A 16,396-nucleotide genomic window follows, 5' to 3' on the forward strand; every position below is an offset into this window, starting at 1 on the left:
ATAATGCAGAAAGCTTATTATTGCAGTTGAATCAATTAAAAAAAAAAAAATACTAACTTTTTTACTTGTTGAGTGAAATGACATGCATAAGAGCTGAAATTCTGTGACATCGCAAACAAAAGTTGGTTATGTTGTAAATTACATGAAGTAAACTGGTTTGAAGAAACAAAAAACAAATCTGATGTATGGCCACAAATACATCTTCTATTAAAAAAATTATATTGCACAAGCACTATGCACAGCTGAAAACGTCTTTAAATATTAAAAGCTGAAAGCAGCTGTAGCTCAAGAGACACGATCCAGTTTCTTTAGGACTCTCCATCGGTCTTTCAGATTAACTGTGGTGCGATTGTCAAAATCAAAATCATTGAGGATTTTGCTCCATTTGCCCACGCCGTGTTTCTTCACACCTGCTTTTAGCTTCCTATCCTCTACATCAGTCCATTTCTGAAAAACAAAACAAAAACAAAAAACATTGATGCTCTTTAAATGTTTCAATGGATTTGCTCTTCAGTGTTTGGACTTTCAGCAGTGAAATTTAACCACACTGAACTGAACTTTAACTCTGAAAACTGGATCGACACAGTTTCAATTTACTAGAACTTCTATGTTGAGCTGCTTTGACACAATCTACATTGTAAAAGTGCTATAGAAATAAAGATAAAAAAAATTGAAAATGTTTAAATGCATGCTTGCACTAGAAATGAAGACAGTGAGGTGTAACTCACCTTCCTGGAATGGCTTGCCACAGTAATATTGCTGTGTAATTCAGAAGGGGTATTACTTCTCCTGGTAACCTCTGTGTGGATAAGACCAATATGCATCAATGGCTAAAAATAAATAATTGCACAAAGAAAGAATTCATAGATGTTTGAAACTAATGTTGTGATTTTATTTCAACTGAACACACTTTAAAGTGCCACTATTTTGACAATATTAATGGTTTCTTTGAGGTTTGATGGTTTATGAGTGTTGGTCTGTCGTGTTTGGTCTACCACTTGTTAAATTAAATGCTCATCTCCAGATCTGACTGTAAATCAGAGGTCCATTCTTCTTATGTGGATTACTCGGTTGACTGGACTGGATCATTGACAATCCAGGATAGTTTCAATCTTCAAACCTCATCCAGAAGTTGTTGTCATAGAAACAGGTAAACAAGCTAAAACTTGTTCAGAGCAGGCTTTTTTCACATAAACAGGACTAGATGTATCATTTAAAGTTGATACTGAAAGTATAGTACAACTGGTATTATGTTAAGTGATATAAATTAGGGAAAACAACAACACTGTACATTTTTAAAAGGGTTGTAATCTACATTCTGAATTAAAGGTACAAAAACTGTCTTCGGGTGTAAGTAAGTAAATAAGTAAAGTGTATTTATATAGAGCATTTAGAGTGTATGGCCATATTGGGGGGGGGGGGGGGGGGGGGGGGGGGGTTGGGGGTATAATGCGATCAGGAGCCACAGGACAATGGTGCCAGTGCACTCACCACACACCAGCTATTGGTGGAGTGAGGAGACAGTCATAGAGCCAATTTGATGGATGGGGATGATTGGGAGGCCATGATAGGAAAGGGCCGATGGGGAGATACCTTATTATGGAGTTCAAAGAGGCAGGCTTGAAAGGGTTCCCCTTCGGATGGGGAACTTTAATGCTATAGTGGATTTTTAATCCACGTATGGGGATTTCATTCAGAAAGCCAATCGTCTGAAAGAGTATTTAAACGGGCCAATGAAATGCCAAATGAATTGGCAGCGTCAGCTTGCGCACCTGATGCTTGTTGCAATCAATTTACCATAAAATCACAGCGAAAGCAAGATGAGGCATCCTTTTTATTTCAGAGACTTCTACAGCCTTCTGAGAGAGTCGATGAGGGTTCCTCTTGCTGATATCCAGCAATTGAGAGCGGTTTCCCAGTCCAGAGTGTGTACACGCAGCGGCAGACGGTCAAGCTGGGCTTCTGCCTTGCCTGGCGTTCTTTGCGTCCAGTCCTCCAGAGCGGTGCGTATGAAGTTGCAAATTTCCTGAAAAAGCAACACAGCCGTGCAGCTTGTCCTTTTCAGGATGGCGCTCCGACTGTGCGTTTCTGGATGCGGTGGTTTCCTGTCTCCGCATGATAGGCACTGCGTTGCATGTCGTCTGTTCATGTCGTCATTGCGATGCCATGTCTGTTGCGCAGTTAAGGTCGCAGCTAGCCCTTGTAAAAGGACGAACCACCCCAGCTGTCCCCTGCACTGCAGCGGGCACTCGGGCAGGTCTGAAGGTTCCAGAGGTAGATTATCCGTCGCCTCCGGGCCCGCGGACCTCCCACTCCTCCAAGCGCTCCGTCCAAGCTTTGAGCGGAGCCAGCACATGCAGCCGACGCGCTCTCCTGGCAGTTTTTACATCCCGGAGAATGGAGACTCCACACAGAGTCTGTTCAGCTGATATGGGTGCGATTCGGGGAAGCCCAGATCGATCCGTTTGCTTCCACCGAGAACGCTCATTGCCAGTTGTTTTTTCCCTGACCGAGGGCTCTCTCGGCACGGATGCACTGCCCCACAGCTGGCCTCGGGGCATGCGCAAATATGCGTTTCCCCCAGTGTGCCTGCTCGCGCAGTTACTGTGCAAGGTCAGGGAGGACGAGGAGCAGGTCTTTCTAGTTGCGCCCCTCTGGCCCAACCAGACCTGGATGTCAGAGCTCTCCGACCTCACGACGGCCCTCCCCTGGCAGATCCCTTTGAGAGAGGACCTACTCCCTCAGGGACAGGGCACCATCTGGCACCCTCACCCAGATCTTTGGAACCTCCACGTGTGGTCCTTAGACGCAAGGAAGACTTGGGTAACCTACCGGCTACGGTGGTTAATACAATCACTCAGGCTAGAGCCCCCTCCACGAGCCGCACCTACGCCCTGAAGTGGAGTCCTTTTCTCTGAATGGTGCATCTCTCGCAGAGAAGACCCCCGAGATTGCCAGATCAGCGTTGTGCTTTCTTTCCTCCAAGAGAAGCTGGAGAGCAGGCTGTCGCCCTCCACACTCAAGGTTTACGTGGCTGCCATCTCCGCTCATCATGACGCGGTGGCTGGCAGCACCGTGGGAAAGCATAACCTCATCATCCGGTTCCTCAGAGGCACTAGGCGAATTAATTCACCCCGCCCCCCTCTCATGCGCTCTTGGGATCTCGCCCTCGTTCTCATGAGCCTGCGCACAGATCCCTTCGAACCACTCGACTCAGTATCTTTAAGATTTCTGTCCCTAAAGACAGCTCTGCTGGTCGCGTTGGCATCGATTAAGAGGGTCTGGGACCTGGAGGCATTTTTCGGTCAGTGACTCGTGCCTGGAATTCGGGCCGGCTTACTCTCACGGTGTCCTGAGACCCCGCCCGGGATATGTGCCCAAGGTTACACCACACAGTTTAAAGACCAGGTAGTGAGACTGCAAGCGCTGCCCCCGGAGGAGGTAGACCCAGCCCTTTAATTACTTTATCCAGTTCGCGCTTTGCAAATTTATCTGGACCGCACTCAGAGATTTAGATCATCTGAGCAGCTCTTCGTCTGTTATGGTGGTCGGCAGCACGGAAGTGCCGTATCGAAACAGAGGTTGCCCCACTGGATAGTGGATACCATCTTCCTCGCTTACCAGAGCCAGGGCGAGCCGTGTCCCACAGGAGTGCGTGCACACTCCACTCGGAGCTTCGCATGCGCTTGGCCACGTGCACGCGGCGCCTCTCTAACAGACATCTGTAGAGCTGTGGGCTGGGCGATACCTGATACATTTGCAAGGTTTTACAATCTGCGAGTGGAGCCGGTTTCCTCAAGGCTATTATGTAACCCTTGGTGATTAAGGAAACAACTCGGTTAAGGTGTTGAAACACGCTTGCTGCGCCATTCTCCCTAACACAGAGATCCGTGCGCCTATTCACTCTGTCAGTAAAGTTCCCCGCTTAGGTGAGCCCTGCAGATTCCTCCAAGGCCCCCAGCACTGACTCAGTGGAGGAGTCACTCGCTGGCCCATTACATTGTAGGTCTGCCCTCTGGTCAGCCCGCATTTTGGGTATAGGTGCCCGTTATGCGTGATCCCCACTAGGCGATTCCATATGCTTATTCAGCCACGATGCAGTCCCCCCTCACAGGCGGACCCGTGTCTTCCCGCTCCGCTAACCATCTTGTTATATGCGTACTCCCCCTTCTCAGGGCTAGTCCATATATTCTGCAATCATATCTCCCCATTTGGATAGCAGGTGGCCTCCTCCGCTTTCCCAACGTACAGTCGTATTAAATTCCTAGAATTATCTAGACGCTTGCGGCTCCCGAAAAATATATCTAAATCCGTAAATCTTCTTTGAAGTGGGATAAGTAAGGGCCAGGGATCACGTTGGAAGACCACGCCTCTCTATGATGCACATTTCCCCATACGTGGATTAAAAATCCACTATAGCATTGAAGTTCCCCATCCGAAGGGGAACGCTCTGGGAAATGCTATATTGCATCGTCATAATGATTGTTCTTTAGCTGTAGGTATCAGTCTCTTAAGCTTAAAAAGGATGCCTCATCTTGCTTTCGCTGTGCTTTTATGCTAAATTGATTGCAACAAGCATCAGGTGCACAAGCTGACGCTGCCAATTCATTTGGCATTTCATTGGCCCATTTACATACTCTTTCAGACGATTGGCTTTCTGAAAGAAATCCCCATACGTGGATTAAAAATCCACTACAGCATTTCCGTTCCCCTCCTCAGGGAACGAGGGTTACTTTAGTAAAAAAATATTTACTAAAGTAAACTTTAGTTTACTTTTAAAAAAAGTATTCTGATAGTTACAAATTATTTCTTTAAAAAAAGAAGTATTCAGTAACTTAAGAAAGCAATATACAAAAGTAATGCACTTTGATTACTTTTGGATTCTTTTAAGTCTCATATATTAAAGAAGAAGACATATTATTAATGCCAATATACTTTTTATTTAGTTAAAAAAAATCACAGCTGTATTTCTGATAATATTACCACCCCCCCCCCCCCCCCCCCCTATTTTTTAATGTAACTCTCCGATTTTCAGATGTAACTGTAACAAACTTACAGTTACTGGATTTACTGTAACAAAAACAGTTACTGGATTTTTGTATGCTGATTTCGTAACGTCGTTACATGCATTCCGTTACTCCCCAAGCCTGTCAAAGAGAACACTTTTGTACTTTTATTGTGACTAATATGTATACTTTAGATACTAATATATGCTTTTAAGATACCAATATGGACCTTTTTGATACAAATGCGTACTTAAAAATTGTACTAAAGCTGGGCCAGTACATTTTTAAAGTGCATGATAACAGACATGGCCAATATTCTCACTGATTTTTATTGTATGTGTGTAAAAGAATAATTATAAAATTTACAGGTTATGCACATGCAGCGTTGAAGATGCAGATCACTTCTCAAATATCAAAATGTTTTTTGATGCAAAATTAATTTGAATAGCCAGTTATGCCATACATACTATACACTTGATACAAAGTGTAAAGCTTGTATTGACCTTATTCTGAAATGTGAAAGTGCTCTCGCTTTTGTGATTGTTTTAAAACTTCCAATTCAGTTTCCTATGTGAGAAATGACTAGGAATAATAAACAACAGAAAGCAATCAAACTACTTGCTCTGCAAGCAAGTGTGTTTATGACGATACATAAAAAGTAAAATAATATAATAATAAAATATCAGTTTGCAACATGAAGCAGCATAACAAGCTGCTTTGAACATATAAATATCAATGGCAATGAATAAGACCGGAAGTCTAGAGCCAAAATGATTCTAATGGCTGCGCCCGCTTGTTCATGAACTAGTTTGAAGAACTAAATTAACCATATAACACATATAAGGGGACCAAAAAAGCTCCATAAACAATTAAAGTGAAACTGGAAGTACTGTTGATTAGTTCAAGCAGTTTGGATTCAACTAATTCTTTCTTGAGATTTGATACCCTTTCACATTAAAACAGCAAAATGACACTACATGGAAGGTAGAGACACTTTAAAGAAGTGTATATGGTGCACAATGTTTATCAGACATGAAAACCACTAACCAATTTCCAAATTGGAATATTATATAAATAATTTGCTAATAAAGCATAATTTGCATGAATGTGTTTAACAAAATCAACACTTATTGGGAAATAGACTCAAATGATCAATACTAAAAATGGAAAGTTCAACCAGGGAAAGCACTTTCTCCTCCTTAACAAACAAGCAGCATTTCATAGCCAAAACACTTATATTATTTTGCACTCAATAGGTGAAGATATTATGGGGCGCAATTATTTAAGACAATTTAATATTTATGTTTTTATTTTAAACACAATATCCATGAAAATATATAAAATGGAAATGTTTGACGTTACTTTTTTTTTTTTTTACAAGAGTAATACATTGGTTAACTACTCCTTTAACAAATAAAAGTAAAACATAATACCAATAAAACATCATACATTAACCTGAAACTTACTGCAAATAGAGGTTCTCTTGAGTGTGGCGTGCGCTTTCTTTGCAGTTTCTGGCTTCCATGGATCATTTTGTTTTGGAAGAAGTTTTCTTTTGGGTCTGTGAAACAGAATCACTTCAGTTTTTAAAGCAATTATCATGAAAGTAACTGAATAAAGTATTTAAAGATTTGAGAGGACAGTTTCACTGGTCATTATTAAAAGTGAGTCACATCAGCGACTCTTAACATTCATACATTTGGAAGTATATTCTGCTGCCGAAACCACTTTAAGACCTCACCTGATATTTCCCACAAGTGGATCCCCATGTTCCTCATTTCTGTATGGAAACAAAATCAGAAAATAAATAAAAACATCTTTAGCTCAAGTGCACATAATATTTATAAATAAAACCTAAATCATATCTATAAATAAAGAACAAAAAATTAAAGAGGTTTATTACATTTATAAGTGACTAGAATAAAATGTCATTCATCATCTGAAATGTGCCGTGTCTGATAATAAATGCTGTTTATAGTGAAGTGCACTATAATTTGTTTTGTTTTTTATTCCCTTTTCTGTTTTAAATGTCACTAAATTGTGGAGTGAGTGAAACTAAACCACCCATTTATAATGTTTTTCAACATTTCATTTATGGGTTTAAGTTACCCATTTTGTCAATATTTCCATTAATTCAGAATAAAAAGACAAAATGTGACATATCAATTCATAATGTTTTTGAGGGAGGTTTTTTTTTTTTTTGCCAATAACAATACTGCTTAATTGCATCCAGTACTAGCAGCACCTTTTTCTCGACTAAACTAATTTGACTGGACATGGATTGGATTCATTTAATTCATTCAATTTTCAACACAGAGTTTCTGCAGGATTCATCAAGACAGATTTAAGACTTTAAGACCATTATGATATTATTTTCAGATTTGTATATATATATATATATATATATATATATATATATATATATATATATATATATATATATATATATATATATATATATATATATATATATATATATATATATATATATATATATATATATATATGTGTGTGTATGTATGTATGTATGTATGTATGTATGTATATGGCTAAATACCAAGTCTAAGATTGTTATTTGCCTCATCAAAAAAGAATCTAATTTAGTTATTTCTTATGCCACGTTTTAAACAATGTGCCAAAACAAGCCAACTCTAGTTTCATACGTGCATATGTTTTCAACATAATTTCATCATAAAATGTTTTAAAAAACTTTAATAAAAAAAATTTATACACAGGTCAGTTACATAAATATAAATATATGGAAAAAACTACAATGTGACTATGTGACTTTTGCCGTTCAATATATTTCTTTTAACAACTAACTTTAGACATAAACTGAAGCAAGTGCTGATGATATCTGAAAACTATGCGTTCTGCTGCGTTTTAAAATTATGTGTTTTGCAAATTCAAAATATGTGCAACTCATTTCCTCCATCTAATTATTAACTATTAGTTTCTGCGTTTTTCATATTATTGCTGATATGCCAATAGCTTTAAATAGGGCTGTGCAATTAATCAAAAATTCGATTTCAGCTTTTTTTCAACGATTATGAAAATCATTAATCGAGATAAACGATCATTGCATCATATACTGCCCCCTTTCTAGTTGTACACATCTGTTGTTCTGTAAAGCTCAGTTTCACGTGAAAAGGTCTAAAAGTGTGTACTGTAATGTAACTTTTGCAGCACAGGATGCGTATCATTCATTGGTGAACATTCAAATAATTAATGTTTTTAACAGCGCGAAAGAGATTGCATGCTTTTGTGTGTGTGCGGCGCATACGGTCAGCAAGCATTCGGTCTCATTTGCACACTGTGCGCTCAGAGACAAGCAGAACACACACATCTAAAGTCATCTTAACGAGAGCGCTTTAATGGTCAAATATGTGTCAAAACGCAGCGTTTAGTGATTATTCATTTTAACCCTCATTTGTGTAATAAACGAACGAGTTGAGAATCAAAAGACACGTGAAAGAGAAACCATCAAAGTGACAGCGCACAATATTCCTGCTGCCACCTGTTTTATCATTATTAATCAAACAACAAAAAGAGAAAATCAAATCCCTCACTGCTCTTGACTGAAGGACTTTTGTAGCAAGAAAGAAAGTTTTTTTCTTACAGTGAAAATGCTTAAAGCAGTTTATTTAATATTTTTATTCCATTGTATTTATTTCCCTTTCCTTTGCAAGGAGGAAAATAACTGTATATATGCAGTTAAAGCCAGAATTATTAGCCCTTCTGAACTATTAGCAGCCCAACATAATTTGGGAAATATTTATTTTTAAAAAATTTCACACGAGCACTAATAATTTTGATTTCAACTGATAATCGTTTTGAATAATTGTGATTACAATTATGACCAAAATAATCGTGATTATGATTTTTCCCATAATCTAGCAGCCCTAGCTTTAAATGAATCCAATATCAGCCAATACTTATCTGCATCCTACACATCGATGCATCCTTATTTTTGTACTCTCTTCAAGATGCAATGTTAAGTTTTTTCCCAGAAAAGACGGTAATCACAAGCAACTGCAGTTAAAGAGCCCATATTATGGGTTTTTGAAAACGCCCTTCCATGTAGTGTGTAACACAGCTCTAAGTGAAGTGAAATATCCAGCTAAGGCTTAAATCTGTAAGTGTACAGTGTTTAAAATTATTGATTCATCTATAAAAGAGTCGACTCATAGTGCTTCAAACGAGTCATCTTGATAACGAGTCATTAGGTGTTTCGCGATGACGCGGCTACGAAACACAAGCCTCGCCAGTAGTTACGCACGCAAACCCGGGAGATTTGAAACCTGCGGCCCCGCCCACTAACACAGAAAAAACACTAGACACACACACACAGATGCCGCCGGTCGAATGAAGTCACGCTGTGCTCAGATGGATAATATTGACAGTCTCTACCCAAAGATGAAACTGTGAAGAGTCAGTGGTTGAGGTTTATTCACTAGTGTAAGTAAGTGCGATTAAAATTGTTGCCTCGTTTACTCTAGCTTGCAAATTATGTATTTATTGTGTTTTGTTACTTGTTAACCTGGTACAGTACACGCGGTTACTCTTTATATTCTCTTATCGCATGTAAGCCACGTTGAAAACGCGACGCGTGCCACTTTGTTTACGGATTTAACATTAAATGCTTTTGTGAGCTCACGTTCCACTGCCGTTTGTCATTGCTATGGCCATCGTAAGCTAGGAGACAGGAGACTCGTGTCGATCTCACTAGTTCTGAGGAGGAGCGTGATGTGTGTGTGTTTGTGTGTGTGAGAAAAAGAGCAGGTCGAGTGTGTGACGGCTAGGAGACAGGAGACTCGCGTCGCTCTCCCTAGTTCTTCTGAGGAGCGTTGTGTGTGTGTGTGTGAGAGAGATAGAGAGAGAGAGAGAGAGAGAGAGAGAGAGAGAGAGAGAGAGAGAGAGAAAGAGCAGGTAGAGTGTGACGGCTAGGAGACGGCGTCGATCTCCCCAGTTCTTCTGAGGAGGGTTGTGTGTGTGTGTGTGAAAAAAGCCTTACACTATGAAGCGTGTATGCACTGTGACTACTTCTATATTGTTGATTAGCGGCATTTCACTCTGTCTTGCGCTTCAGCCTGTCACTGTCGACCAATCGCAGCAGGCTGTCATTGGTCCAATCAGTGCAGATTAGCTTCGCGCTGAGGACGGGTTTGGGAACAAATGAATCGCTGAACGATTCATATGGGAGTCGCTGGGATAATTAGGTAAAAATAAATGCAGATTATAAGACCATAAAAGTGTTTTTTGACCTTGCATGCATATTAGACTGTTGTTGGAGACCCTTACAACCTACATATGACCCTATTTCATGTATAATATGGGCTCTTTAAAGATTTAGTAGATGAGATGACTTTACTCTGATTCTGATTTGTCTGACTGTGGGCTGGGTGGCATCTCTCCAGCTCCCTCCAGCTCAGATGGAGTTTCCTCTGATCTCTCATGACGAGCTTGAACCACTTTTGATGCTGCCTAAACAAACACACACAAAAAAATGATGATACACTTAACCACATTTCTGGTAATAAAAACCAACATACACAGTCTAATAAATCACTGGTAAAGTAAACTATTAGCAGCAACATGACTGTATGTTCAGTGTGTTGCTCAACATCTTGACTTCTCTTAGGTAGAGACTGAGAATTGAAGGTAAAACTAATTGCTGCATTTTAATACCCCCAGGAAAAAAACACAACTCAAAGACATCATTAGGCAGATTTCCAGTATGTACTGTAACCACACTGAAACCACAGTCAATGAAGCCCATTAGCACTGTGAGCGTCTTTCCCACAGGATGTAGCAAAAGAAGTTTATAATAAGGTGGATCAGTATTTTTTATGTAAAATAAATGGGCCTCATACTTCAAGTAAGAAAATGGAGGCATATTGCTGGTTGAAAGCTTCAAGGAATGTGTCGATGGTTTCCATTAGCTTATCAAAACTGAAGTTCATCAGGATCTGATCATATGTATCCTTCTTGTTCACAATGGTGGCAAGCTTTCTCTGTAGCTTCTGTTAAGATAAGGACAAAATTTAGGTTAATGCAGCATCATTAGGGCCCTTTGAAATCAGATGTACCCCCCTGTCATTTCCATAAATCAGTCCAAAAAATAAATAAATAGGTAGAACATTAGGTTTCTATTATCTTCATTCTGCTAAACTTCTAAAAAGATGTTGTTAAATTGAATACGTTTCTTGATTTCAAAAAATTGGACGTGCTTTTTTGATCACTTGAAATTATTATTTACCAGAAAAATGAACACGTTTTACAGGGCCCTACTATTTTAGTTTAATTTGATCAAAAACACATTTTATTCTATTTTAATTTGTCTGAATTATTTAAATCTTTGGATTTGATTTTAATAATTAACTGAAATCATAAAACTAATTTAACAATTTTATTACTACCAATTAACCTCAATGAAACCACTATTTAATCTTGTTAAAATTAAAACACGAAACTGTGTGACTATTCCTTTTAGGTTTTAAACATTTTAAAATCTTTTTACTTTGAGATGAACATTCTACTGTACAATAATAAAAGGTCTATATAAAAAGGTAAAAGTTTAATTTTGTGAGGTTGTCATGAAGACATCTCATTTTGTGTCTACTTGAATTTATTATTTGCTATTAAAACGGAGTCCAGAAAAATTAAAACACGTTTTGTAGGCCCTACTATTTTTGTTTAATTTTATTTTTAAAAATATTCTATTTTAATGTGGACTATTTAATTAACTAAAATCATGAAACTTTTACAATTTTATCTTTTAATAGTTAACCTTCTTAAAACCATTATTATGGTTTCTGCAGGTATCTTCAAGTCAAATTTAACTTGTTTTTGTCAAACTTTTTAAGACCCTTTTAAGACCATTGTGAATGAAATTTTAGACTTATATAGAGCTAAACATTAAGGTGTTTTCTAATGGGCCAGCTACGTCTGTAAATAGTTTTTGTATTAATGGAAGATCGTGTAAAGGGATTTGGTGCTTCTTTCCCTGACTAGGGAATTTAATTAGCAGAATTGGGAGTAAAAATGTCTAACAGCTGTTTAAAATTGTCTCTCTTTGCAATAAATAACTTAAATATAAAAAAAGTTGAGATGGATTATTACTGATTGGACTCGATAGGGTAGCTTTACCTGGACATAGGAAAATTAAGACCCGTTTAAAATGATTTAATACCTACAACCCAATATTTCAGTGAATTTAAGCCCCCCTTTGAATTTTTTTCTTTTTAAATATTTCCCAATTGATGTCTAAGAGAGCAAGGACTTTTTTAAAGTATGTCTGATAATATTTTTTCTTCTGGAGAAAGTCTGATTTGTTTTATTTTAGTTAGAATAAAAGCAGTTTTGAATTTTTTAAAAACCATTTTAAGGTCAAAATTATTAGCTCTTTTAAGCTGTATTATTTATTGTATATCATTAAACAATAACTTTCCTAATTACCCTAACCTGCCTAGTTAACCTAATTAAGCCTTTAAATGTTATTTTAAGCTGTATAGAAGTGTGTTGAAAAATATCTAGTAAAATATTATTTACTGTCATCATGGCAAAGATAAAATAAATCAGTTATTAGAAACAAGTTATTAAAACTATTATGTTTAGAAATATTCTATAGTACAACAATAAAATGCCTATATAACAATTTATTGGTTAATTTTGCGAGGTTATCATGAAGACATCTGATTGTGTGTCTACTTGACATAAGTTTCTCTCAAATTAAAACAGACAATCATCATGAAGCAAACTCTCAGAGCAGCAGATGAAGTTCATCAGACCATAAAAACACCACAAGCAGACTATGTACTTGAGAATGCATATAATTAATGAAACTGCACCATATATTGAAAGACTTATTTCTTTTTCCACTTTAATACTCAGTCTGTCTGATTAAGTATACAGCACTACTTTTGATTTATTCATCCAGAACAAATTGACAAATTTTGCGACATTCACAGTAAATTCCATCTTTATGGCTGGATTCATTGATTCTGTCTGCGTTTTCTGCATTAAATAAATCACAGGGTTCTACGATGCTTGAAAAAGGATTTTTAACTGTGATGGTGAAAAACCCACCTCTGGTACATCTGTCTGTTCTTCCAACCACTGCAAGGTTTCTTTGGCCAGTTTGTCATATCCTTTCTTGACACACACAGCGACACTCTTGGACACACAAGGAAAGTAGTTTCTTGATATCACCTCACTTAAATTCTACACAAGTGAATCATCCATCACTCTCAAACAAATACCTGAACCATCAGTAGTGTCTGGATCTTTCCATGTAATGTTGGTTCAGAAAAGTCCTTTAATGACTCCCAAACCGGCACGGCTGACATCAAGGGGGTGATTCGAGCAACGTGATCATAACGGACATCTGAAATCCACATCGCAACTCACAATAAGCTTCTGCCCTGATGGGTCACCTGACAGTAGGCTTATGTTGGTATAAAATGTTCTTGTTGCAATTAATTGTTAAGGCTTTTATCACTGTATTTTTAATCATATATTGACCTAAGCTGCGGAAAAAATTACTTTAAAATGTATACTAACAAAAATACCTTGTGTATTACTTTACTGTACACACATGTTTGGAGTGAATAAATAATTTAAACAAATTGAATTGCAAAAGGATGATAAAGTACAACAGGTAACACTTTACAATAAATTAATATTAGCAAACATTAGTTAATGCATTAAAATCAACATTTAGAAATAGCCATATTAAATTTATGTTAATAAAATAATACAACTGAATTGTATTAGCTATTAATAATAAAACCCACTAATTATGGCTATTTTAATGAATTAATACCTAAGGAATTAATATTCACCAAGATTAATACATGTTTGTGTAGTTTTTATTGCACTGACTAATTGATACTAATAATAATAGTACATTTTATTTGTAATGCTCAACAAAGTGCTGCAAGGCAAAATACTAACAATACAATGTGTAACAAATAGAACCTTGCAAGAGGCCTATATAAATAATCACAGAACCTTCAAAGTTGTAGGTCAGATTAATGTGATCATGTTCATAATTTATAACTTTTAGGTCTTCAAGCATTTGATGCTATGATGAACAATCACTGTAAATACAACCATCTGAATTCCAAAGAGGCACCTTAAAAGCTTAAATAATATTTTTTTTTTAAAATCATTTACTGTATTTTAAAGTGCCTACAATATCAATACTGTGCATGTTCATTATCACAATATATTGAATATTGTCATATGTTTACCTGAGAGTGTTTACATGTGATTTGGTTTGAATAAATCAAACTGATGCACCTGCTCTGTTATTGCGCTTCTTTGCAAGTACTAAATAAATGTACCATATATCCATTCATTCTATGCAGTGTGTTAGTTTCAGTTTCACTTTAACAACATTAAGGTTTTATGTTAATAATAAATGTAATTTATAGTAAATGCTGCTAAAATCTTTTGTTTTTGTTCTGAATATAGTTATATATAAACAATATGTTATATGGTGTGATAGTAATTGAAGTAGCAGAGTTTATAGTGTTTATTTATGGGTAAAAGTAGAACTAGTTAGTTTAGGTTTACTTACTAAATTACATTTCTCTATGTGAATATATTAAAGTTATATACTAATAATGTATATACTTATTATAAAATATATTTATATTTTTAAAGTGTGTGTTACACTTAAACTCGGTTTTCATAACTATTTCAGGAGCTTTAGACAAAAAGTATTAACAAATAATAATAATAAAAAACCCTGGACCCTGGAAAATACTAAACTAAAATAAAATGTAAAACTCAAGTATAATATCGCAAATTACAACACGGATCAGTAGTGTGCTTGTAAAGAAACTTTTGAATAAAATACTATATTTTGACTATAAAAACATACCCAGGGTTACTTTTCTTTTGTCTTGACATGAACTTACTCAGGTTTTCCCCGTCCATCACTCTGGCTAGGAAGCAACAGACGGTTCTCTGAGAGGAATGAGATTCGAGCTCATCCACTAAACCTAAACACAACAAAATAAACAAAGAAACATGATAACACGACACGGATGACACATCTAGTGGATGTCAATATGTAAGCAAAGTTACCGTTAGAAACAAAACATCTCAGTAGGTTAGCATGTAAGTTTAACACAGTACCTTCAAATAACTTCAGATCTTTCCGAAACTCCACCGAAGACCTTTCTCTGAAAAGCCGACATAATGTTGCGAAATAATAGTCGATAATCCATGACTGAACAACTTTATTAACTTCTTGTGATGTTGTTTTATCACTAGTACTCGTAATCTCATATGACTCCGACTCCATCTTCAGGGTTATGTTTATGAAACCACAACCGAACGTTCCCGCCATCTGTGTTTGTTTATTATAAGGTTTGGGCGCAGCCCCATCTATTGGCGCGGAGGAAACAACAACTTCTATCGTACAGAAAGTTACGCTGTTGCGCTGTTTGATACAATTAGCACATTATTATGCGGTTACTGTAATATTAACACTAAGGTGAATTTTATATTTAATTTCAATAGTTTCTCCGAGTAGTTCTACTGTATGCCAATGTCCAACATCAGAAAAACAAACTTCAATTGGTGGGAAAAGTAGCACACACCTCTGTAAGTAGCTTATCACGTTAGCAAAGTTTGTTGAATTTTGTGTTGTGGTTTGTTTTAGTCTAAAATTACATGTCCTGGTTGATAAAGGTACTGAAATCGGTATGATACGATCAACAATAAAAAAATATATGGTAGCCTACTTGAAAAATATTTTTGAAAGACTTTTCAGCTTCCACATTTTTTTTGTTAATTTGACAATAAATAAATAAATTTAGAAAAAATTATTATTTACAATGTTTTTTATTCTATGTGAATATATAAAAACACAATCCTTCTGAAGTAATTCTGATTAACTAATGTGCAGCTCTGTTGTGTTTATAACATTGATTTCCTGCTTCATGTTTTTGTGGAAAACATGATACATTTTATTTTTCAGGATTCTTTAATAGAATGTTGTTAAATAACATCATTTAGTAAAAAAAATGCTATAAATGTCGCTACTGTGTTTTTATGTTTGATGCGTCTTTGATAAAATTAAACAAATAAACGAACAAATAAAACTGTATTCAAAATTGCTAATATAGTGAAATGTTTCTGGAGCAGCAAATCAGCATATACAAAGAATTTCTAGAAGATCATGTCACTGCAGACTAGAGTGATTTTGCTAAAATTCTGCTTTAATGTGAGTGACTGTTTGTGCAAATTTATGACAAGCTGGGTAATTTGGGTAAAAGGGCATTTCAGTAGTTGAACAAAACAAGAGCATGAGTGACAACTAGCATGATTTAAGGCAAATCTACATTACCGTGCAGTTCTAACAGTGTAGTCTGTAA

General features: G+C 36.6%; 1 protein-coding gene across 1 annotated transcript; it reads right to left on the minus strand.

Annotated features, from left to right (window-relative positions):
• Positions 1-260: 260 nt before the first annotated feature.
• terf1 (telomeric repeat binding factor (NIMA-interacting) 1) lies at positions 261-15,404 on the minus strand. The gene is given in 11 exon segments (XM_056450399.1): positions 261-447; positions 729-799; positions 6,473-6,567; positions 6,748-6,786; positions 10,378-10,490; positions 10,880-11,029; positions 13,095-13,181; positions 13,268-13,392; positions 14,933-15,016; positions 15,153-15,369; positions 15,372-15,404. Coding segments are annotated over 11 exon segments (1,176 nt in total). The 3' UTR covers positions 261-285.
• Positions 15,405-16,396: the final 992 nt, after the last annotated feature.

This window comes from Danio aesculapii, chromosome 24 (genome assembly GCF_903798145.1).
Source record: "Danio aesculapii chromosome 24, fDanAes4.1, whole genome shotgun sequence".
NCBI classification, from domain to species: Eukaryota; Metazoa; Chordata; class Actinopteri; order Cypriniformes; family Danionidae; genus Danio; species Danio aesculapii.